General features: G+C 40.8%; 1 protein-coding gene across 2 annotated transcripts; it reads left to right on the top strand.

Moving 5' to 3' along the window:
- The first annotated feature begins 12,267 nt into the window (after window positions 1-12,267).
- On the top strand, window positions 12,268-17,976 carry LOC137953017 (BEL1-like homeodomain protein 4). Of its 2 annotated transcripts, none has more exons than XM_068800193.1 (6): window positions 12,268-12,336; window positions 12,451-12,595; window positions 12,919-14,237; window positions 15,263-15,648; window positions 16,186-16,246; window positions 17,185-17,976. In XM_068800193.1, the coding sequence occupies exons 3-6, from the start codon at window positions 12,954-12,956 to the stop codon at window positions 17,737-17,739; spliced, it is 2,286 nt and encodes a 761-aa protein (XP_068656294.1). In that variant the 5' UTR covers window positions 12,268-12,336; window positions 12,451-12,595; window positions 12,919-12,953; the 3' UTR covers window positions 17,740-17,976. The 2 variants fall into 2 exon arrangements, with proteins under 2 accessions (XP_068656294.1, XP_068656295.1); XM_068800194.1 differs by having other exon boundaries at window positions 12,305-12,336; window positions 12,448-12,595.
- The last annotated feature ends 7,077 nt before the right edge of the window (window positions 17,977-25,053 follow it).

Here is a 25,053-nt window from a genome sequence, read left to right as displayed (position 1 = left end):
TGGGTAAGGAGTTTTGGGCGGAAGCTGTCAACACGGCATGCCATTTGGTGAATCGATCTCCTACCACTTCAATTGAGTGCAAAACGCTCGAGGAGGTGTGGTCGGGTAAGCCGGCCGATTATTCCACTTTGAGGGTGTTTGGTTGTCCCGCATATGCTCATTTGAATGAAGGAAAGTTGGAGCCTAGATCGAGGAAATGTGTTTTTCTTGGGTATCCAAAAAATGTGAAGGGGTATAGATTGTGGTACTCCGAATCATCCAAGTTTCTCATCTCGAGAGATATTATTTTCAACGAGTTGGCAATGTTGAAAGCAAAAGATGTTGCACCCAAGCCGACTATTAAGGAAAATGAGACAATTACAAAGAAGGTGGAGTTTGAAGTGCCTGTCCAAGAAGGTGACAAGGCGATGTCACATAATGATGCCAATTTGGAGGAAGGCCAAGAAGATGCACAACCATATGCATTGGCAAGGGACCGAGCTAGAAGAGAAATTCGACCACCAACCAGGTATGGATACTCCAACTTTGCTTATTGTTTGGCAATTATCGAAGATGTGGAGTATAGCGAGCCATCTTCTTACAAAGAATCCATTTCTTCTAAGGATGCGGCTGATTGGGTTGCTGCGATGAATGAAGAGTTAAAATCCTTGCAACAAAATGAGACTTGGTCTCTTCCGAAGCCTCCTAGTGGTAAAAGGGTTGTGGGTTGCAAGTGGGTATACAAGAGGAAGACTGATGGCTCAAATCCTACGGATTTTCGATACAAGGCAAGGCTTGTGGCTAAGCGCTATAGCCAAGTCCAAGGTGTGGACTTCAATGATGTGTTCTCTCCCGTGGTAAGGCATACCACCATTCGAGTTTTGCTTTCCTTGGTGGCAATGAAGGATTTGGAGTTGGAGGAAATGGATGTGAAAACTGCTTTCTTGCATGGTGATTTGGAGGAGCAAATTTACATGAGTCAATCGAAGGGTTTTGAGGTGGCGGGAATGGAGGACCATGTGTATCTTTTGAAGAAGTCCTTTTATGGTGAGTATTGATTTTCACCGTTCCAATTATGATAGTTGTGTGTATTTCAAGAAGTTGAATGGTGATGAGTTTAACAACTTGTTGCTCTATGTGGATGACATGTTGATTGCATTCTCAAACTTGAAAGAAGTTAGGAGGTTGAAAGAGCAATTGAGTTCGGCATTTGGGATGAAAGAGCTGGGGGTTGTAAAAGGATTCTCGGGATGGAGATCAAAAGGGATCGGTCCAATAGAAAATTATTCCTTTCACAAAAGAGTTTTTCCGAAAAAGTGTTATGCCGATTTGGCACGGAGAAAGCTAAGGTTGTTTCAACTCCTCTTGCGGCACATTTCAAGCTTTCGGCCACTTTAAGCCCAAAATCCAATGATGATATGAAATATATGGAGAAGGTTCCATAGTCGGGAGTCTCATGTACTTGATGGTGTGTACTCGACCCAACATTGCTCAAGCCGTTAGTTTGGTAAGTAGATACCTCTCTTATCCCGGGAAAGAGCATTGGGCAGCAGTGAAGTGGATTTTCCGTTATTTAAGAGGTACAATTAATGCTCGTTTGGAGTTTGGAAATGGTAACAAGGCACTAATGGGTTTTATGGATGCATATTTTGCGGGTGATTAAGACAAGAGGCGTTCCTTGACAGGGTATGTTTTCACCCTTGGATGTTGTGCAATTAGTTGGAAGTCTACACTTCAAGCCACCGTTGCACTCTCAAGTACCGAAGCCGAATACATGGCAATTACAGAGGCTATCAAGGAGGCTATTTGGCTCAAGGCGTTTGTTGGCGAGATGTCTTCTATCGAGGGTCCTATTACGATGCATTGTGACAACCAAAACGTCATTCATTTGACAAAGGATCACATGTATCATGAGAAGAAGAAGCATATTGACATTGGGTATCATTTTGTTTGAGATGTGATCTCGGATGGCAAGGTTGTCGTGAAGAAGATTGGTACCGAGTCGAATCCAGCCGATATGCTCACAAAGCCTCTTCCACTTGCAAAATTCAAGTTTTGCTCAAGTTTGGTGTCGGTTTGTTTCTAGCATGTTGGTAGTGTATCTTTATGTTTACCTTTGTTTAGGTTATGTTTGCTTTATATTTTTGCTTTATGCTTTAGTTTGCTTTAGATGCAATTTGGCTCAAGGTGGAGATTGTTATGTTTGATCCAAATTGTTGTATGGGCCCAGTGGGCCATGTATTCATTTATATATTATGGGTAACCGTAGACTCTAGATTAGAGAGTGAATAATCTGAAAATTAAAGAAATCTCGTCGCTCTCGTCTCTATGTTCCCTCTCCCGTTTTCTTCTCAACCCAGAAAAACCCTAACACTTAGGAAACTCACTTGTAGCAGAAATAGAAAAGGTAAAGTAGGACAGGATTAGAGAACTTCCGAAGGAAAATCATAGAAGCAAGTCTGGTCTCTACATCTTATGTCCCGTCGGAGTAAGACCTGAAATGCTGACCAAGATGGCCAAGTTTCGTGTTGTTTCGATGACTTCCAGCAACTCCATATCTTGTTTTTCTACACTGCATGCAACTCCGAGTACAAATATATGTCAAGAGACAGAGACTGAGATGATTATCAAAGTCAAGTTCTATTTTTTATATTGGTTATGGGTGGTAGTCGAAATCTATGTTGGTTGATCGTTGTTCTTATACTTTTTCTCCTCTCGCTTTGCATGTCTTCCGGCCACCAAAATTCCATGCCCTTCGACGTTGTTGTCATCTGCAACTATCTCATAAACACGAGTCGGCTCACTGTGAGAGCAGTTGTCGTCATCTCTGAGAAGCTCTATCTTGAATTGCTTTCCTCAAATCACATGGTTTCTCATATGCACATATCGAAGACAAACGCACGGTTCTAGTAAGCTGCTGCTACAGGGCTGAGATGGCGATGGCCATGATGAGGCGCTATCGGTTCTTCTTCTCGATGATCTTCTTCCATGGATGTTCCACCTTCCTCAACTCATTGCTCGTCTCGCAGAGGTCCTAGGAGTCCTCCTTGATGTGTTGACCTCAATGACCTGGTAGATATCATCTTTCACTTTCTTGGCAACTTCAGGGACTAGATTGGCGATCCTAGTGAACTTGACAATGCTAAGGTTGCTATCCATGGCGATCTCAACCAATTAGGTGTCGACGGTCTCGGCGACCCTTTTCTCTACATTGTTCATGCGGGTCACAGAAGCGCATAGTTGCGCTCTGCGATTGATGCAAGTTGCTATGCTTGTTGCTTCTCCGTGGAGACAAAATCGGAATGAGTGAAAAATCTGGAATCAAGGCACATGTGGCTTCAAAAAATGGATGCAATGAGGAGACAAACTGCAATTTCTGAAGGACTTCCTACATTGTTGTAAGCTAGAATCGATAACCAAGAAGAGGAAAATGTCGTGGGTAACAAAAACTAAAGGAACTAATAAAATTTTGTAACTAGGGGTAAGAAAAAAAGGGACAACGAAAGGGAGCTAATTTGATGGATAAGTAAAGGCGAAAACTAAACTAAAGTTAGAAAGAAAATTTTGAATATAGAAATAGAGAATCTTAGTCAGTGTGGTTGACCAAGTCAATTCACAGATCCTACTCTGGTATCATGTTAAATTTTTGGAAAAGATAAATAATTCATTAATTGGTGTAAATTGAGTATATTATGTCTTTATTTATAATAGAGGAAACAACTACAATCATAGTATAATTAAATTACCCATGTCTCGGTTACAACCAAAATAGTATTCCTAATTATAATCAATCTAAATAATAATTAAAGAGAAGTAGAATATCTAAAACACCTTTAAATTGAGATATTTTTGTGATATTCTTGCTAAACTCCACAATATTAAGTCACCTTATTTGAGATTTCTTCAAGTAGGAGACATATAAGACTCTTTATAATTGCTATTCAACACCTTTAAAAATGTGGGGGTTGGGGGACATGACACCATAGGAAAGCTCCACCTAAAGAAAAAAAATAGTGCCATGTGTACTTAGTCGAAGTGAGAGGGAGAAGATAAGAGAGAGAGAAAACAGTGAGGTACTTGAACCATCTCCACCATATAAATAGGGACCACCTATAGGCGGAGGACTTTGGAGGAAAAAAAATGTCTAGGAGAAGAAAATTGTTGGAGAACGTCTCCACTTTTCAATTGTTGAAACTTTTTTTCTTCAGAAAAGAAAAGCTCTAATTATGCTCCCAACACCTCAAAACTCAAATCAGCCTGAAGTTTGTTGGATTCCTACAATTAAAATAACAACAAACAATCATCTTTGTCGCTATTAAGTTACTATCCTTGGAGCCACTACATGCAATTTGGGATTGATCTATCTCGTTAAGCATCAAGTGGAAGTTAGCTACAAAATTAATGCTAGTTAACCAAGGGAGTTTGAGTGCATCCATCAGATTAAACAAGGTTCAAATCAAGTTATTGCATGGAGATTGAATTGTTCTTTAAAGATCGAATGTCACATCAATTGAAATCTTGTAATTTTTTATTGTTACACTTACATTCGTGCTACTTTGAGGACTAGATCCTTTTGTACATCAACAACGGTGAAATTTCAACTAAATGAAGGTTCAGGTGCGACAAATACTTGTCATCGAAAGTTATGGTGTATTGATAACTCATGCTTCAGATTTTTAAAATTTTTGTCTTTTCAAATAAGTCGATCGTTTCCAAATTTTCAAAAAATGGTGGTTGTTTTGTGAACTTAAGACTTGTAGGTGGTTACTAAATCCAAGTACACTTATGAAACCAAAAAACACAATAGGAGTTGTATGTACCTATACAAGAAAGTTGGTCTCCACTTGCTATGACTAACTCAAATTCATACCCGAATTCTAAAGCTTAGTGAAGCCTATAAAAAGCTTGATTAGAGGGGAGAATAGGAGGTCATACCGTGCTCTCAAACTCTCTCCATCTCTTTCAAATTTCAATTTTTTTTTTTTTTTTGAAAACTAACATTTAGAAAAAGTTTCATCGAGTTTGCATAGATTCTTAATTTAATGCATGTTTATGTGTCCAAAGGTTTATTGTATATTGGGAAAATATTACCAAAATCCGGTGCATATAAGTAGGCAAATCTCTTTCAAAGACAATAAATGCATGCCTTGGATATACCTTAGAGGTATTATTTAATTGTTTATTTTCTATGGTATGTGAAGAGGCTTTAGACAAAAAGGTATGCATCGATTTTATTTTTAGTGATTTGAGTTATTTGAATGTTAAACTTCAAACATAAAGAAACTCTGTACATTATCCTCCCATCAATGCGTTCTCTTTCCAACGGACACAAGGCTTTTAATTTTCATTGTTCTGCATTCTACTCTCTACTCTCTACTCTGTATCAGCATTTAGACCTTTTGAACCTACGTAGTTCAAACCAGATTCTGGCGTGAAGTAAAAACAATTTACACCGCTCCAGAGAAGAGATGAAAGAAAGTTAAAAAAAGGATTTAAAGAGGAAGAACGATGGTGGGTTCAGCAACGTCATAAAGCACCAAATGAAATAATTATCGAGTAACCATGGAGGGAGGGAAAGGCCGTGTGGATTAGAGAAAAGCTCCGAAAGTGGACCATTTTACAGGAAATGCAAACAAACGATTGCTATCGCTCATGCACCTTCTGTCGTACATTGCATCCCCTCGGAGATGACGAACGCGGAAGTTCTTTTTCCTCTGAAATCTCTTCGGAATAGAAAGAAACAAGTAATGAATTTGTTCAGTAACTCTCACTGTCGATGGAGACATGGTCACATTCGAGCAGTGGTCCCGATCAGGAAGTTCGAAGCATCCAAGTCGGAGGACATCCAGACAGGCAGTACTACCGATCGCCCCCACCGACGAATCTCACGCCCGCCACCTCCTCCCACTTGAGCTTACGCACCTTGTCTGAGAATCTATTCTCTTGATCACAATGTTTTCACAGGGATCATCCAACATGCTTTACCCACGATGAGATATTCAGATAAGAAAACCTTGGTCACATCTTAAACCTCAAACCCTAAAAATCTAAAACCTTAGTCACATCTTAAACCCTAAACCCTAAAATCTAAAAATACATAAAAAAAAAAAAACAGTATTTTCATTCATGAAACCTACTTATGGTCAATTGATTTCTTGCATACATACATACATACATACATACATAAGAAGGAAGTCTGGGACGTGACCGTGGTGGACCCAAGAAATATAAGAGCGAGAGACACAAGATAAGGCTAGTGAGCCGAGGATGATGTTGACCTGACGTAATCCTCTCAAGTGTAACAATCACCGACACAAAATGGGCTAATACTACGGTTTGTTCAAAAAATAGCCCAGCATAAAAATGGGCTTTATTGGGCACCATTTCGGAACACACTAGTGGGTCCACGATGGTTAAGATATCTACAACCAGGCTGGCGAGTCTCACGCGGGACACGTGGTCCAAGGCAAATAATGCACGTGGCAAAGGACAGCATCAGGACCACACGCTCGCAAGGCGTCGCCAGGTGTCCGGCAGGACCACGGATCCACGTCAACAACGATGCGGACTTTTACAAAGCGAGCGGCTTTAATAATAACAGGTCGCCATCGGATCCCATGCCGGATGGGGCAATTTCGTTTCTTGGTTTCTGGTCCTACCTTTTATGTCCAAGGACTAAGTTCTAATTTTAGAAAACACAAGGGGATTGCTCTAATACCCATCTGAAATTGGGTCTAAAATTTATTCCACGTAGGATTATTCCTTAATATTTATAAATAAGAGTATAAAATTTTTTATTAAAAAAAAAAAATCACTCAAACTGGTAATTGGTTGAAATTGAGTTGGAAATTAAGTTGCACGATTCAGCGGCTGCTGAAAAGCGAAACATTTCTCCTCGCTTCCCTGGTTGAACAGTGACTGTCTGGGTCAGGTGGAGATGCCTCCAGAGAGTACATTTTGGAGCAGGCAAATGCCAGAAAGCTCCTTTTCGGGTTTTTCCATGGGAGTGAAAAAACGCATTCAAACATCACCGAATGTTCTTACCCCCAACCTGGATCCTTTTTCAGCAGGTAAAAATCATCACCCCCTTCCTTCCAACACATTAAATGGGAATCACCTGACTCCTAGTTTTCTCACGACGCCATGAAAGCTGAGAACGTACGAGTTCAGAGCATGGAGACTCAACTAACCCATCTCTTTGAGGATACCAATGGTGGGTTTGGTTTTGCTCGAGACAGGTCGAGTATTGGTTCAGAGATCAAGTGACATAACTGGTAAAACAAGAAGCTTGTAGTGTGGGAGAAGGTACTGAGAAGAAGTGAATTACATATTTGATGTCATTTAATATACTCAGGGTTTAATTCATTAGAGAAGTTCATTTATTGTTTCTTGTTAAATGTGTGTTAACATCACTGAGGTTACTATAAAGGAATGGGGAGAACTAATGAGGGCATGAAGCGTCCTAATTACTTCTTTTCTTAAGCCAACTTTTATATTGCATAAATCGGTTTGAAGAAGATTCCTATTAAGGGCACCCATTTGTATCCTTTGTCAATGTGCATTTTCCATCTCTTCCACTCAAAGTATATTGTAGCATAGCAGTTAGGGCACAATGCTTGTAATCCAGACATTGGAAGCTGGAGTTAAAGTGGTTTGGAGATTTCCAAGACATGACAATGAAATTTTAACAACCAATTGTGTCAAGACAAACAAACTGCACTATCCATCTCAATCACATCAAACCATATGGTATACTAGCAAACTAAACAATCATGGCCGTATGGAAAAAAAAAAAAAAAAAGTAAACATCTGAGTGAAAGGCTCTCGGTGATGGTCATTTTGGAAACATCCGATTGAACAGTTCTCAAGGAATCATTCAAGTTTGAAATTGAAAGACCTTGATAGTAGTCATGTCAAAGAAAGGTGAACCTTTTCTTCTCTTTATGTATCATAGGTATGTAGGTGTTACATAACGTTACATTCTTAGAGTTATATTGAATGGTACATAACTCATCGTATCTAATAGGTTTCAAATTTTGGACATACTCCACACCCATATTGGGGTTTCTTTCAAGATTAAGAATTTCAAGTGGGTCACATACATTGTGCAGCATCAATGATCAGGACATGACATAAGTAATGTCATGGTCATGGTCCCAATCCCAACTCCAAGTTACTCATTGAGTAATTAAACAAGAATTTACATTTGTAAAAGAGAAAGAAAACCAAAAGAAGGAGAAAGAAGAAGAAGAAGAAACCAATCTGAGATGAACCCAAAAATGGTCTCTAAATGATGTGGGGGACCATAAATTGATAGAAAGGTGGCTGTCTATTTAGTGTTTTTGGACCATGGAATTGGAACTGCACCTTCCAAAATGGGTCCCTTCTAATGTCTCTATTTATTGAATTCCTAACTGATTAGACACATTATTGTAGAGTCATCAAACCTGTCACACGTCCAATCTCAAGTGAATAGGTTATCTTTGAGAAGAATTCCATGTTTTTTCTTTTGTTCTACATAAGAAAATTGCAACCTTCTATTAAACTAATCAAACTTTGCCTTGAAGATCTTAATTTGGTTGCTTGACAGGATTGGCACCTTTGACAATCAAAAGCTTCACATCTTTGTACTCCTTTATTATAATCTTAACACATATAATATGATTTGTTTTAGTATTATATCCTCTACAAAATGATATAATATTGTGGCAGATTAATATTGTTTCTTGTTCAAACTCGTTAACCAATGAAAGAGGATGCCCATTGAAGGAGAGATAGTATCTACGATTTGGTGATGAAACTCACGAGAGTATCAAATATTTTGATGATGAGAAAAAAAATTATCATCCATAGTGCTTGGGAGACCCCACTCTCTCTCTCTTTCTCTTTCTTCCATCAACTAGAGGATATACTCATTTGACTCAGGGTTATCTGATGTGGCCTTATTTGAGTGGACGTGTTGTAGATGCCCATCTACCTCCTTTCTCTCTCTCTCTCTTCCATTAAGAAAAGGATTTACTGGCTTGAGTCGGGGTTTTCTCAGCCTCTTAGTATCAGATGGTATTAGGGCCGTCCACTTATAAATGTGATCTTATTTGAATAGACGTATTTCAGTGTTTTAGAGTTTGTTTGGAACCCCATGGAAAAGAAAAGAAAATGAGAATTTGACCATTATTATTCTAAAAAATAGTTAGTGAAAAGGAGAATTCGATCGTTATCTTATTTTTACTAACAATTTTTTGGAATAATAATGGTCAAATTCTCAATTTCTTTTCTTTTCTATGGGGTTCCAAACAGACCCTTAAATGCCCCTCTGATCTCATTGTCTCTACCATCAACTTGGGTTTTTGCTGAGCCGCCTCTAACCATGAGACAGGAATTAGGGTTGTCCACTTGTATTTGAATTGACTACCCTAGTTGTGTCTCATTCTGAGATAAGACGAGAAATCTCAATATATAATACTTGCTTCGCGCTGGGTCTAATTATTTTATACTAAGCAATTGTTTTAAATTTATTCAATTAGGTGGCAAAACCCAAAAGAATTACGATAACACACTTTCAAAAGCTTAAAATAGAAATGTACAAAAGCCTGGAAGAAGTCCACAGTACAACAGAGAAGAATGACAAACTTATAAGATCAAAAGTTTTATGATTGAGGCAACGACTAGCTGGTTCTTCATAAGATTAATCTAATGAGTTCATCATCAATCTGGAACAGCTTTTCTTCTGTTGCTTGGGACGTGCTGCTTCCCATGAAACCTTTCTTCTTCAAAGCTGCAGGGAAGGTTCCTTAAACAGCGCTAAGCTTGGTTCAAGCATGGTTGTTTATTCCTTCAGCGATGCAAATTGGGTTATGGATGTAGTTTCAGAACGCAAGCATCGACTGACGAAGCTGAGTTAATTTCTTTCTTATTCCATCTTCCGGTTTTAGGGTTTTCAAACCTTAACGTTACTGGAGCGGAGGACTCTGCAAATATTAATGCTCCCATGGCGGTTAATTATCGTCGCTGTCACGATATCAAGGTTTGACTCATCGTTTCACTTGCTTTGACTTTTCAGAAACTGAAAAGACTCGTGGAATCGAGCTGCGATCTCTACGTTGATGGCATCGGGTGTGCGCACCGCGACCTGCCTGCATTAAAAGTGACAACACCCATAACACCACCTGATTCACTCCGCCATTAAAGACGGCAGCTCTCACCAGTAATTACAAGACCCTTTACGTTGCCAGCCTTCACGAATCCAACGGCCAGCGAGGCCGTTGACGCATCCTCGCACGACCGTTTCTCCCACGCGATAAAAAAATAACCAACCCAAGACGAAGTAAAATTATCACCGCAATAATGGCGATTATTATTATCGCGAAATAGAAAACCAGATTCCGGCATCGCTGGTACAATGGAGGAGAGGAAGAGAGGACAAAGAAAAGGATGGGTGTTCACTCGACCGAGACAGTACGAGTTTTGTCTCTGCAGCAGGCGGGTGCTGTCGCAGTTGAGAGGAGGGCGTCGCATGCCCTCATGGCTCAGGGACTGGTTAGTGGTAAAGGCTGAGACGTGAAAGAGGAGGAAACAGACCATGTTTTCGTCTGTTGCTAGAGCTTTCGTGATTGTCGAAAGGATTCCGGGAAAGGCTGCCGGGTCCAGGATCTCCATGATCACGACTTAACATCTTGCTCTCTTTCTGACCTTAATTTTCCAAAAATTTCCTCTGCCAGGGGAGTCAAGGAAGAAGACCCACAGTCAAAAGGACAAGTTGAGGATTATGTAATCATTTTTTTTTCCCTTAGATAATCTTTAAATAGCATAAAACGTCATTTAATTTTTTAAGATGTGTCACCATAAGAGTGGAATCGTGGCTTCTTCATTTACATGTCAATCGTTCAAGTGTTACTGTCATGACTCGTTCCAGAGTTTTGAGTCCAGACTCACCCTAGTCTGTTTCCTTAACCAGGCGGCGAACGGCGTCGTCTGGGTCAAAATCCTCGGGCCCGTTGTCATTTTCCTCTTAGGCGTTCGACCATCTGCGACGCCGTCATGTCAGCCGTTAAGGCTCCCGACCAACTAACCCTACTCCCTTCCCCTGCAAGCCATATTGGAGCCGGTTGGCCGTTGCTTTCACGGATGGCAAGCTTCTCTGCCCTACTCCTGCTCCTGGACTCCCTGTCGAAGTCCTCGTATGAAGCCGCTTCCCCTCGATCTAACGCCGCCGCAACACGCACTGCGAGCCGTTATGCTGACCCGTAATCAAATTAGCTGGCAAAAAAATATTTTATAAATAAATAAATTTATATACAATTAAATTGAGGCTTGCGCGGCCGACTTTGGCACGTGAAAGGGGGTGGTTGGCTAGACGAGCGCGTGGAGGTTGGCCTGAGGGAGTCGGGAGCGAGCGTGTGGGAGGGAGTGAGGTTCACGTGACATCATCCAAAAGGCGACAGATGAGGGAAGGTTGGCCTGTCAACTATCAATCCGGTTTGCAGTTGGCTCCATTTTCCTTTTTATAATTAATTATTAACCTCTCTTTTAGTAAATAAATAAAATAAAATAAAAATAAAAGCCCCCTAAGCAACCTCCCCCGTGAGTGACACACAAAAAGCAAAAAATAAAAATAAAAATCAAATATTAAAAAATAAAAAAGGTTAAAAAAAAAAAAAAAAAAAAAAGACGGTTACGACTTTCCCGCACCTATGAAACGAGCGTGCCATATCGCACGTGTGATCTGTACCTAAATGGCAATTTTTGTTCTTACCATACATCTCCTTTTACGTGACACTCTTTCAATCTTTTTCTCCCCTTCACTTTCAACGGTTTGCATTGTATTGCTTCACGCCATCGTTAAATGACCAAACTGACCCCGACTCACCCCCCATGGTTAATCGTTTTTTTACTCGGGGAATCAACTTAAATTTTGAATTGGGGATAACTCAATAGAAATTGCTCTAACTTTTTCAAATTAGATTTGTTGCTAATTAATTTTCTTTTTTAATTATGATAGAAGTGAGAATAGATGAAAAAGCCTTGAAAAGAACAAACAGGGGTAAATAAGTAAATTCCACAAGAGTACGTCGCTTTCATTGAGTGTGGTGGATTCGTAATATTGTTTAAAATGTTGTCGTTTCCACAATTGGGCCGAGGCCACATACAGGTTGAGGAAAAAGAGAACCACCAAGGGGGTCAACCGATTAGACGGAACGACCCTCAAAGGAAGAGGAAAATCCATTCGAGATAGAGGAGTTTTTGGTCATTTCATTCTCGTCGTTGCTTTTGGAGTGTATGAAGAGGAAGGGAAGGGAAGGGAAGAAGAAGAAGAAGAAGAAGAAGAAGAAGAACAGCGACCGTTCTTTTCGCTTCAGAGTGCGTCTGAGATCAGTCCTTCATCTCCCCCCCCCCCCCCCCCCTATTTTATTATATTTGTCATTTGCTCCGACTTTTGCTTTATTTTTATCTCTTCGTCTTCCTTTTCAGAAGGTGATTGTAGACGACTGCGAAGAGCAACGGAAGGGAAAAGGAAATGGAAAGAGAAAGATAGGAGGAACTCATCGAGCATCATTCGGTCCTTCTGTGAGACAACGATGTCTGAAAGCTTTATACTCTTCCCAGCTAGCTTCCAACTGTAAGTATATATGGGAATTAATAGGGACAAACATATAAGAAAAAAAAAGAAGAATTTTGTGTCCTTTTGGTTCTCTCCCTCTGTGTATTATTGAGCCGGCTCGTCTGAGAGCTTCAATTTGATGATGATTTTCGGTTCCGGTCGGATGCAGATAGCTGCTTGCTGAACGGAAACGGAATTTGTTTTGTTAATTTATCCGACCTTTTGTTTCTATTTTGTCATCGTTTGATGTCTTGTATTGTCTGTAATTACTGAGGATTGATGATGAGTGAGCTGTATTAGTTTCTCTACTTTGCTTGTAACCGGCGGATGGCTATGGACAGGACACCGGAATGATGATGAGGAAGAAGATACAGAGATGGGCTTAGCAACTCCAGCGCCACCCCAGCTTCTATTCCCTCATCAGGAGCATTCCAACCATATAGCTAAAATCTCGGTTCCGGTCCGGCCTGATTCCGTCACTTCTATGTCCCAGGGCTTCCATCAGGGGATCTTCAGCTTCTCGGATGGCTTTGACAGATCTTCGTCTCACCAGCAACAGCAATTACACGTCCCGCAGCAAAGCCGCAGAGACAAATTGAGGGTGCAAGGAGGGTTCGAGTCGGCGCCATCGCCCCTAGTGGCGGTCGAGGAAGAAGAGCCCGCGGAGCTTCCAGTCTACGGGATGCTGTCGGAAATGTTCAATTTCCCTTCCGGGGGCTCCGTTGGCCACGCCGACCTCCTCGAGTGTCAGATCCCCTCGAATTATCGGATTCCGAGGTCGTCGACTGTAGCAGAGTGGTATGGGAACCGGCAAGGGATTGTGGGGAATTTGGGTTCTTTGGGAGATGGGAAGCGCGAAAACAACAACTGCTTAGCATCACAGCAGCAGCATCAGCATCAGATTTCGGGCATAAATGCGGATTCAGCAGCAGCCATGCAGCTTTTTCTGATGAACCCACAGCAAAGATCACCTTCTCCGTCTCCTCCTCCCGCTTCCTCTACGCCTCTCCACATGCTGCTTCCCAATCCTTCCCCTCCCATTCAAGCCTTCCATGGGACGGCCAATTCCTTCGGCGACAGCCCAATTTCGCACTCGCAGTTTACGTGGGTCCCCGGCGGTAGTGGTGACAACCCGGCCACCATCAACGGCGGCCACAAGATAGGAGGATTGTTAGAGAGCCAAGGGCTTTCGCTGTCATTAGCTTCGTCATTGCAGGCAGGAAAGGCAGCTGAAGAATTGAGGATGGGCAACGGAATGTTGTATTACAATCACCCCGGCGGCGGAGGGGCTTCTGCTGCCTCCTCCTCCTCATACCAGTTTAAGAACTTGGGAAATCTGCACCTGCAAGGAACTACAGGTGGTGGTGGTCCTGCTCACCAACAGGTTCATGTGGGTTTCGGATCAGTAGGTATGGTTAACGTCTTGCGGAATTCAAAGTATGCGAAAGCAACACAGGAGCTGTTGGAGGAGTTTTGCAGTGTGGGGAGAGGGCAGTTCAAGCATTCCAGACTTGGCAAGCACCACAGCTCCAACCGTAACCCTAATCCAGTGAGTGGTTGTGCGTCTTCGTCTTCCTCCAAGGATCACCCTTCTTTATCGCCTGCTGATAGGTTTGAGCACCAGCGAAGGAAGGCCAAGCTCATCTCCATGCTTGATGAGGCATGTATAATCAATCCTTCTTTTCTTGCTCTCTCTACAATTTGAAACACAGTAGTTAAAAGAGAATTCATAAGAGGCTTCTGGTCTCTGGGGGCTGGTAAGATGCTGGATGAGTAAATCGTTCTCTCCTTTATTTCTGCTATTGTTTCTGTACTTTTTAAGTTTTTCCTTTCGAAAGTGAGAAAAAAAAAACTGAGTGCTTACTGTTGAAGGGCTTGTCCAATGGGAAACGACGGTCTAGGATCGGGAAGATCGCCCCATAAGCTCTATGATACGTAAGGAAGTTGTTAGGAAAGCTGCAGCCCAGAAGAGATCCCTTACCCATCATAGTGACACTGCAGAAGGAACCATTGATTTTTATGGAAGTTGACCTGCAGATTGTGGTTTTTTTATACAGTCGAACAGGAAAAAAAATCGGGGATATTCTCGCAAACAATCATTCGACACTGGAGAAGGCGGCTCGATTCATGAATACATGATTCCATATTTGGTGTTATTATCAACCATCGAAAGGCCTTCTCTTATCTACTTCCCATTTCTCGCCGTGATCCTTCTTCTTCTTCTCTCTCCTCTAGTTCTTCTGCTTCTATTTCTTCTTTACTTGTCGGCGGAATTCAATCATCGTGATGGTATCAGTATTAAATGGGTCTCGAGGCATATGTGTATGGTCTTGTTTATGCTGCTGATTTTGTTTTTTATTATCCTCTTAATGATACACCAAATATAAATAAATAACGCAACTGTTTGGCGTCTTCTTCCTCGAGCTCCTCAGTCTGATTATTTTTCATGCTTTTATGAGAGTTTCCACCGCAATCATGCAGTTCACTGGTCATGATAAGTTATGATAATCTTCTGCACTGTTGATTTTTTTATGTTTTTAAGTTTCTTCACTGAGGAGACAATGACAATGGGTTTCATCTCGTCTTCCTTCTGTCTGCTACTGAGTAGACGTTATAAAGAAACAAGAGACCTGCGTGTGTTTTGAATAAATCTAATTTTGTTTGTTTCTTATTTCTTCTTCACAGGTGGATAAAAGGTACAACCATTACTGTGAGCAGATGCAGATGGTGGTGAACTCGTTCGACTCGGTAATGGGTTTCGGAGCTGCGACTCCCTACACGTCTCTCGCTCAGAAGGCCATGTCGAGACACTTTCGGTGTCTGAAAGACGCCGTTGCGGCGCAACTGAAGAACACCTGCGACCTGCTGGGAGAGAAAGACGCCACTGGGACCTCGGGGGTCACCAAAGGAGAGACCCCAAGGCTTCGTGTCCTCGAGCAGAGCTTGAGGCAGCAGAGAGCGTTCCATCAGATTGGAGTGATGGAGCAGGAAGCTTGGAGACCCCAGAGAGGCTTACCGGAGCGCTCTGTCAATATCTTGAGAGCGTGGCTCTTTGAGCATTTCCTTCATCCGTACGTATTCTTCATCATTTTCTTCTTTCTTAATCCCTTCGTCGTCTTCTTCTTCTCTGCTGCCACTGCAGCCTCAATTATGGGTTAAATCATTTTCTTTTTTGAAAAACAAATTTCTGCAACCATTCTGGAGTTGGTTTTTTTCTTATACCAGGGTCATTAGATGATGAGATGATTATTGTACGGGCACATAATGCAGTAGAAAGTCCGTCCAAAGAAAGTGTCATCAGTGACTGCTTCGAAGTTGCTTTGCATTAAATGAACAGTAATACAATGTCCTTAGGAATTGTCCCCTACCACGAAAAGCTGAACAAAAGCTTCTTTCTTCTTTGCTTTTTCAGAAGCAAAACAGCCGAATGGTCTCTCACTGCGTGGTTCCTCCTAGTTAGTTCGTTCTTAGTTTCTTTTCTCCTTCTCTAGATCTCCACGCCCTTCGCAGCAAAACCGTTCAATTCCATCTACAGCTACATAAAGTTCGAATCTTTATACGGTCTTCGCGAGATCTGATGTCATTTTTTGCTTTTCTTTATCTTCCAGGTACCCTAGTGATGCAGATAAGCATTTGTTAGCTCGACAGACAGGCTTATCCAGAAATCAGGTTCGCCTTCCTCCGCAGTAAAGGAAAAAGATTGCATGTTTCAGTACTATAGTTACTAACCCGACCCAACCACACCCAGAAACGAGAGAATTCAAAAGAAAGTAACCTTATATTCTGTATAATTTTCTTCCCAGTTTTTTCTTCTCTTTTCAAATCTTATTTGTCCTGTGCTTTTTGAAAAAGTTGGAACCCTTCTTTATCTTTTTATGAAAGAAGGCACCACAGAGAGGACTCCCACGGAACCTGATGATTGCAGCTCTCCATTTTTCTCACTCCCATGACTCTTTTACAGTTCAGTTTTCATGGCTTTCATAGTTTTTTTTTTTGCCCTTTTAGTTGCTTCTTCTCTTAGTAACAATATTCGTTCTGGTTTTCTAATGCTTCTTTGGATGAAAAGGAGAAACAAGTGGAAATTTTTCACTGTTAATGGTATTTTAGCAGCTCTGGTTAACTGACTTTTCTATTTTTTTTTTCTGCAAATTGAGTACAAGAAAAACACCTGAAACTTAGTAGTATGTTCTATCAACTCACTGTCATGGGTGGGTCTTCTCACAATTTAATCCGTCTGAGATAAAAGTAGAAGTAGAACAACTATCAAGAGTAATCACCTACTCAAGTCAAAATAAATAAATCTTTTTTATTTATTAGGGTTTAGCTTGGGAGATTTTTTGTTTTTCTTTGAAATTTCAATCCTGCATCTCTGTCTCTATCCAATTTGAAGAAAAGAATTAAGTCTCTGATCTGAAGAAAAGAACAAGATGTCATTCTTACACAGGCACCACACACAGAGGCAGCCTTCATAAACACAATGCTTACAAAAAGAAAGACCCTCACCCATTATTCATTCAAATCATTCTGCATCATTAATGCTGAGCCCCCCTCACTGTCTCTCTTTCTCTCTCCTGATGTTTCCATTCATCCATTGTTTTCATATATAGGTGTCGAACTGGTTCATTAATGCCAGGGTCCGGTTGTGGAAACCTATGGTCGAAGAGATGTACCAGCAAGAGACGAAAGAGGTGGAAGAAGAGAGAGAAACAGAACAACCAGAGAGAGCACAAACACCAACGCCAACAACAGCAGCCACAACAACAACAGCGGCAGCAGGAGGGCCAGCAGTAGCAGCCACTGCGAGCACTGTTGCTGCAGTGGCAACAGCTACACATCCCACAGCCAAAAGATCCGAAATCAATGCCCACGACAACGACCCTTCACAGGCGGCAATCAATAGACACCAGCAGCATCTCTTCTCGGAAAACCAAGCCGACTTCGCCGCCGTCGACGACATCACCCCCGCCTTGGACCACGATCAAGCTGACTCCGCCACGTGCCGCATGAACGAGTTCGGGACCACCAGCAGCGTCGCCCAGCTGGGCTCCACCCGCGCCCGGTTCGGCGGCGCCGGGGACGTGTCCCTCACGCTGGGCCTCCGGCACCAGGGCAACGTCCCCGACAAGACGCGGTTCTCTGTTAGAGATTTCGGTGGCTGCTAGGTATTCAAACAGATAAGAAGAAAAACCCAGATGAAAAAATGGAGCGGAGAGTGATTGAGAGCGATGTGGGAGACGAAACAAGGGTTGACTACCGGTGGGAAATTTTTTCTACCTTTTCTTTCTCATTACATCTCTTCCTTTCTCTCTGATTTTAAATCTTATGCCGAGGAAACATAGGAATGCAAACGCCTGAAATCTATTAAGAAGGTGTATAATAGATTGCTTCCTCTTCTTTCATCTTTCTTTCATTATTATATTATACCTGATTAATATGAAACTGATAGTTGAAAATCAAAACAAAAGAAAACGAAAAAAAAAAAAAAAAGGGATAATTATGTTAAAGCCGGTGACTATGATTGAGGCATTGAAAGCCAACGGAGAGTGCAGTTGATGTATAGGAAGAAAACTGAGAACTCACATGGGAGGAGATGAGAGAAGAGTAGAGACAGAACTAAATGCTTCTTTCTAACAAATTTAACTTACATTGGCCTATTCTGACGAGTCTGTCACAAGTCTATCACTGTTCAACTGCAGACCCAAACTGCAGGGACACTTCATGAAGCAGCCAAAGCTTCGTCTGAATTGGATTTTATGGTAAAGTAAGACAGATTTCATTGAAGTGGTGGGTGGGTCATGCTTGGATGTCTATTCACACTGGAAAAAAGGACATGTTCAGGGAGAAAGAATTGAAAGTTCACTTCCCAGGGAGGGATACATAAAGAGTTGTGTTCTGATCACTGATTGTCCTCACCTCTCTGGGTGTTTTTTAAAGATCAAATGAGCTTACAACTACTGGGTGTCACATTATTTGGACTCTTCATCTGTAGTAACAAAATAACTAGTTATTGTAAAGTCATTGCAGCAAGTGAAGTATAGAAATAATAATGTGATTAGAATAAGCAGCGGTTGGTGTCTGGGTGATACGTCTCATTCAAATTTCAAGCATGAAGTGAGCTCAAGAATTGGTTAATGAAACCCAATGAAGCTTCCTCTACTTAATTATTGTTGTTAACTAGCTTTTCTTGTAAGTGGACCAAAACTTCATCCCTATCAATTGATATTGCTTGTCGTCTGCTTCTTTGTACTGGTTTGGCTTCCATCCCTTTTACTGCATTATGAGTGGAATGAATTGAGGACCATCACACCCACCACTCTTTTATTTTCAAGACTTTTATAAGATGATACCAAATTTCTTTGCAATGAAGCAAACCCAATACATGGAGGTGGTGAATCACAGTTTCTGATTGTCTCTTGCTGGATTAGTGTAAGGTGAGATAATCTGGTGTTAGTTAGTGACTGTGATGGTCTAAACCCCACTTACCCATCATTTGATATAAGGTTTAAAAAAATGCCATGAGTTAGACACTAATCTGCACTATAATAGAAGATTTCACCTTAAATAAGGAAATCATATCCAATTATCTCAAACCAATTATGAATTAAGATTGTATTAAAGCACCATATTGGTTAGAGAGAGAGAGAGAGTACCAAGTGTGACATAAGTTGTTTAACACAAGGAATGACTAGTATATATTATCACTTTTTTATCTTAATTCAAACAAAATTTCGGTCCCCTTCGTCTAGAAAAAAAAAAACTTGTTGTTGAAAGAACTCTTATTGTAGATGATTTACACCATAGAACCCGAATTTGTACCATTTTTCTATCGAGCTTTGATGCGAATGCTATATCAAATATTAAAAGATGAGATTTGGAACATCTACTTTATATTTATTTATATTTATTTTAAGTGGACCTCTTACCCTTCATGACTGCCACCTTTTGATAGTGTCTCTTTTTCTTTGCTTTGCATTTTGCATAATTTTATACCTATTTTTTAGGTTTAAATATTTTACATATGGTTAAGACGTCCTTGAATTATGTTCATTATCATTATCACCAACTTCTCTCCTACTTTGCAACAAAAAAAAAAAAAAAAAAACCATAATTTTTTTCCTTTCATAACTCGAGCATGTACGACTTACCTTATACGTAATTAATACTTATATTTATAAATTATATTGACATTTGAATATAATTATTTTACATATAATGCCCTAGATTTTTGCCCCTAATTTTGTATCTCGCCTTAAGTTTGCAATATTTCATAATATTCCTATGAGTAAAACTATTTAAATAGCATTGTTGTTAAACTTCTCTAACTTTAAAAATATGTAAAATAACAATTTAGGATTTTCTCCCCAATTTCTTTTTTTTTTTTTGGCTGAGTTATCGTACCTCAAGTAAATATGACTAAAGGTAGGTTGGGTTCAAATTGGCCCGAACTAGACACAACCCAAATATGATCCGTTCCCATCCCTACTCTTTTTCTATCACAAGAATGGGTGAGAGAATTGAACCATACCATTACAATTGATTAAGGGTGGTATTTATAAAATTTTGAATAGAAAAGATATTACATCAAAAGATAAATACAACATGGGATAAATCTAATTGGATCTTATCCAATAACTGAATGAATTATGTTTATCCCTTATCATGTCCCCTCCAATAAGTCACTGTTAGAGAAACCAATCTTGTCTCGTAGCAACTGAAATTGTGAACATGGCCTTGGCTATATAAGGAGATTTGTTTCAAGGGTTCTTGGAAGCAAAAGGACTGGAAGAGCAGGGGCACTAACAACGGTTGGGGGTGGAGAGAATCAGAGAAAACACATTGTTCAGGGAAGAGATGTGGAAGAGCAGTGACACTGGTTGCAACTGGGGCAGACGGAATTGAAGAGACGCATTGTTTGGTAAAGAAATGTGGAAGAGCAGTGACATTGGTAGGGGCTGGGGAGGACAAAATCATAGAGAATACATCATCTGGTAACATATGTGGAAGAACAACGACACTAATAGTAATTGGGGCAGATGGAATCGAAGAGAACACATTGTCTGGTGAAGAGATGTGAAAGAGTAACGGTACTGGTAGTGGCTGGGGCAGACTGAATGGAAGAGAACGCATCATCCAATGAAGAGATGTGGAAGAGCAATGGCATTGTTAGCGATTGGCACAAATGAAATCGAAGAGAGTGCATCGTCCGGTAAAGAGATGCAGAAGAGCAGCCGTTGACTATGAGTTTTTTTTTTTTTTTTTCTGTTGATAAAACATAGGTTGGGTAGTCTTCTTTGTGTTATGTTCCCAAGAAATTGACACCACCATTCTTCTTCTTTTTTTCTTGTCGAACTTGCAAAATTCCCCTTTAGGGCTTCGATTCATCAGGTTGATTAATTGAAGCTCGACGAGAGATGCAAATAGGGCGAGGGATCTACCAGTCGATGGTGCCAACAATGACAACGGGTGGCAGAGGTTGTGACGACAACGGTAGGGTTGAAGGTCGACTAAGACAACGACCACGGAGGTGATGGTCGAAATAGAGTCAGAGGGAATGAAGGTGGCATACTTGGGAAGGAGGCGGTGACTATGTCTAGCTACGAGCGAAGAGTTGGAATACAGTGAGATGATGGTAGACGAAGCAACGAAGGCACTAGCTGATGGTGGTGTTGAGGGTGACAACAATAATGTTAACGGTGATGGCTGGGGGAAGATCGAAATAGAGGAAGATGAAGGGGTTTTGGGTTGGCTCTAGCGAGACAGAACGATGACACTCGATGCGGATAGCCGGCAAATGCTGACGACAATCTCAACAGTGATGGTGATGACAAATGCAATGACTTGGTTGGGGGAAAGATCTGCGCTCTGCGGCACGTGTGTGGTGTCAGGTGATGGGAGAGGGTGAGGAGGACGGAATCAAAGAGCGCATCATCCGTGGTGGTTCACTGAGTGAGTTACCGGTGGAGAGGCAGAGGAAGCGGAATTTTTTTTTGGTTGGGAGTCCATGACGGAGGAACTTCAACCCCGTAAAAAATATCAAAATTTTTATGGTTGGAAATCCATGACGGAGGAACTTATTGTTATATTTATGTTACTACCCCCATTAATATCATATATTACTCTACCACTTGAGAGTCGTTGTCCTATGGAGGGACACGGTGGTGGAGGTAGACAATTCAAAGCAATGTTTTAGCGTCTAGGAGTGATTTTTCTCTCACTGATATTATACTAACTGGGCTTCATGAACGAGAGCACCAACATGAGGGGGAGTGTTGGAAGATGAAGGCATATTATACAAAAAAAAAAAGATTTTATACTTCATTTGCAGCAAGCTGGGAGTTCATGCTATTCTCTCACCTCCAGTTTGAGGGGGAGTGTTGGAAGACAGGGCCCAAGCCCACACGACCAAGGAAGACTCACATATCAAAGTGTATAAGAAGATGGGACCAACCCCATATGACCAAGGAAGACCCATGGATCCAAGAGATGTAGAAGATGGGCTCAAGGCCCATAGATCAAGGAAAAGGTCCATAGGCCCACATACATTGATGACAGGATGGTAAATAAAGAGTCATCTCATAGAGATGGCATTCATGTAATTAAGTTAAAGTTTCACGGTTAAAATCCTAAACCTTAAACCCTAAGTTTAGGGGTATTATTGTAATATTATAGTTTCATAAATCTATAAAGTAAGGAAGAATCAATTCTATAACCCTTCTTTCTCCAGTTTTTCTCCCAATGGGTTTCTTTCCCTTTTTCTCTATGAGCTAAATTCATGGAGTCCTGAAAATCAACATGGTATCAGAGCTTTTGATTTTCAGGACTCCGACTATGGTTTTTTAGGTTTCATTCTCTTCCGTTTAGGATTAGAATTTTTTTTTCTCTCCTTTATTTGTTAGTCTCGTTCACTAGTTTTTTTGCTTTCATCTTTTTTATTAAATCATATCATCCGCCATGCCTGTATGCTCTCTCTCTGCACATTTTTTTCCGTATCTGAGTTGAGGTGAGTTGACTCGGCTTAACAACGTGAGCCCAGCACGACAGTCGATCGAAGGCTGGAGTTTGCTCCCAAAGTCGTCGCCAAAAGAAAAAAATAGCCTTCCCCAACATTGCTTCCTGTCAGTGAGTCCATATTGGCAGCGGATCGAACACCGACAGATGGGGTGGCATCGAGCCGAGCCGAGCCCGAACTTGCCTATGTTCAAGCCAAACTTGATTTAAATATTTTGAACTCGAGCTCAAGCCGAGCCCAACCTTGAGCCTAAAATTTTTATCGAGCTCGAGCCCAAAAATTTTAACCAAGTTCAAGCTGAGCTCGAGCTTCAACATATATTTAAAACTATTAAAAAATATATAAATCAAATAAATTGTATATAAAATTATGCATACATTTTATATAAAATTGGGCATGACTTATGTATATAATACCTGTATAAGATTAAACATTTCTCAACTTAAAGTCGACATTAAACATTAACCTTTCAACATTTAGACAACATGAAATTGACAACCAACTACCCTCCAGGAATAGGCTTAGCACTTTTTTTTTTCTCTTAGCTTCACTGTATGTTCTTCCTCCATCAATTTTGATTTTAAAGATTTTCTTTTTTAATATTCTTCTCAAACAATATACCTGCCAACAAAAACATAATGCGGATTTACTCTGCATCAGTATTCACAATAACCTTTTAACATAAAATTGGGCACCAGTTTTCATTTTCTAATTAGAAGACAACAAAACAGTCTCTCAACCATTGCTTCTACTAGCAAGCATGTCTACAACAAAATTCATTTGAATACGCAATTTTAAACCATCAATTTTTTTCATATTTTCAAGGCCTTGAGTTTAGCAAAACTTGTAATCAATGATGAACAAGAATATTACTCTACGATTTGTTGTCTATTTAACTTCTCAAATAGAGGAAAAAGAAAAGAACCACTAAATTTGCTTTATCTGAACAAGTGAGAAAGGCATTACCTTTGGGATTTCCCAAACATTTTTTCTTCCGCTAAGAGCTTCCACCTTTTGGATGCTGGTGTCCTTAGCTTTTAGTTGTTTTAACTAATCCTCAACTCCTTTTGCATTCTCCAAACCTGCATGCACAACCATTAATTTGCAACAATGTTTTCCTTTTGAATCTTCAATCCAAATGTTGTCCTGTAGATATCATCACAAAAATTAACTCAATCTCCATTTTTTTCGAGTGGGATATAACAACAAATAGAGCTTGACCGCTAGAAAACCAATAAATTGCAGTAGTTTAGCTGCATTCCCACTTTATACCTCTTCATGGACCCAGGCCAGATTCGAGAGAAACTTTTTGTGATCCTCTGGGACTGATTTGGCCAAGTCTGCAGCAAAATCATTCAACAGGACTATACAAATTTCACATTAAAATCTTTCACAGAATGTTAAAACATAACAGGGCATCTTTCATTTAAGAGACAAAACTCCAATTGACTTCAATTGCAGAAGTTTCATGCAGAATAAGAGAAAATGAATGTGATTTCGTAAAAATATTACGAGCATCCGTTAAACAGAAGGAAACCGACATGTCAAGTCTAATATTATGAAAAAAATTCAATGGCCGGTGGGAGTCTAAATTTGGGTCGATTCATGAAGCCGATTTAATCCATTTGAGAGGAAATAGAACGATTTCAATTCTATGTCGAAGACGTCTTCCCGTGATAAGTCCCTCTAGCTTCATATATTCCAGAGGAAAGAAATCAGAAATGGAAAACCCTTACCAGGAGAAGAGAGTCCCGTCGAAACCCTTACCAGGGGAAGAGAGTCCCGCGACGCGACTCTCTTCCGGTCCCGAGACTCTGAAAAATTTCCCAAATCCCCACGAATCCCGCCGCTCATTAAATTAACAAGCTGTCAAGCCGAACCTGGATTCGGCCGAGCTCGACTTGTTAATTTAAACAAGACATACCGAATCGAACTGAGCCGAACTCGAGCCGCTCGCGAGGCGGCTCGGTTCGAAGCCACCCCTACCGGCAGACCGGCGTGCGGGCTAAACAATGGTGCTGAAGACGAAACCTTCTCATGGCGAGGAAGTCGTCGAGCGTTGCTCTGTTGAGGTTTACAATCCAAGATATCTTTTCGTTCTCCGTTTTGGAGGTGGAAGACGACTGCCGAGCTTCTCGCATGCTAGCACTGAGTTGCCATTTCCGAGCTCTGTTTCCGCCGATAATCCATTACAGCGTTAGCATCCGAGACGAAGATGTACTGCTGCCGGAAATTTTCTCGTTACTGGTGTCAGAAAGATCATTGCTACCTATCTTCGAAAAGTTATTCTGCATTGCTGTTTTTCAGAAGTTGTCGTCATCAAAATCTTACCTTCGACGTTCTGCTTGATTCCCAATGATGTCTCTTACTTCGGAGAGTTTCCGTTTTCGTCTTGTCTTCAAGATCTCTCTGGGTTTTATTCGGAAAATTTCCTCTCGAAGATATGATTCTTTGGTTTTTCGCTGTT

This window comes from Aristolochia californica, unplaced genomic scaffold (genome assembly GCF_029961685.1).
Source record: "Aristolochia californica isolate CCGP_79_NKW_82.1479 unplaced genomic scaffold, dmAriCali1.0.hap1 SCAF_16, whole genome shotgun sequence".
Lineage (NCBI taxonomy): Eukaryota > Viridiplantae > Streptophyta > Magnoliopsida > Piperales > Aristolochiaceae > Aristolochia > Aristolochia californica.
The sequence above is the reverse complement of the archived record's forward strand: the minus strand, read 5'-3'. Positions and strand labels throughout refer to the sequence as shown.

Bases quoted from the DNA above. Each gene is read 5' to 3' on its own strand.
- LOC137953017 (XM_068800193.1), top strand. From the start codon at position 12,954: ATGGGCTTAGCAACTCCAGCGCCACCCCAGCTTCTATTCCCTCATCAG. The intron at 15,649-16,185 runs GTACGTATTCTT...TTTATCTTCCAG, and splicing joins TTTGAGCATTTCCTTCATCC to GTACCCTAGTGATGCAGATA. The intron at 16,247-17,184 runs GTTCGCCTTCCT...TTTCATATATAG, and splicing joins CAGGCTTATCCAGAAATCAG to GTGTCGAACTGGTTCATTAA.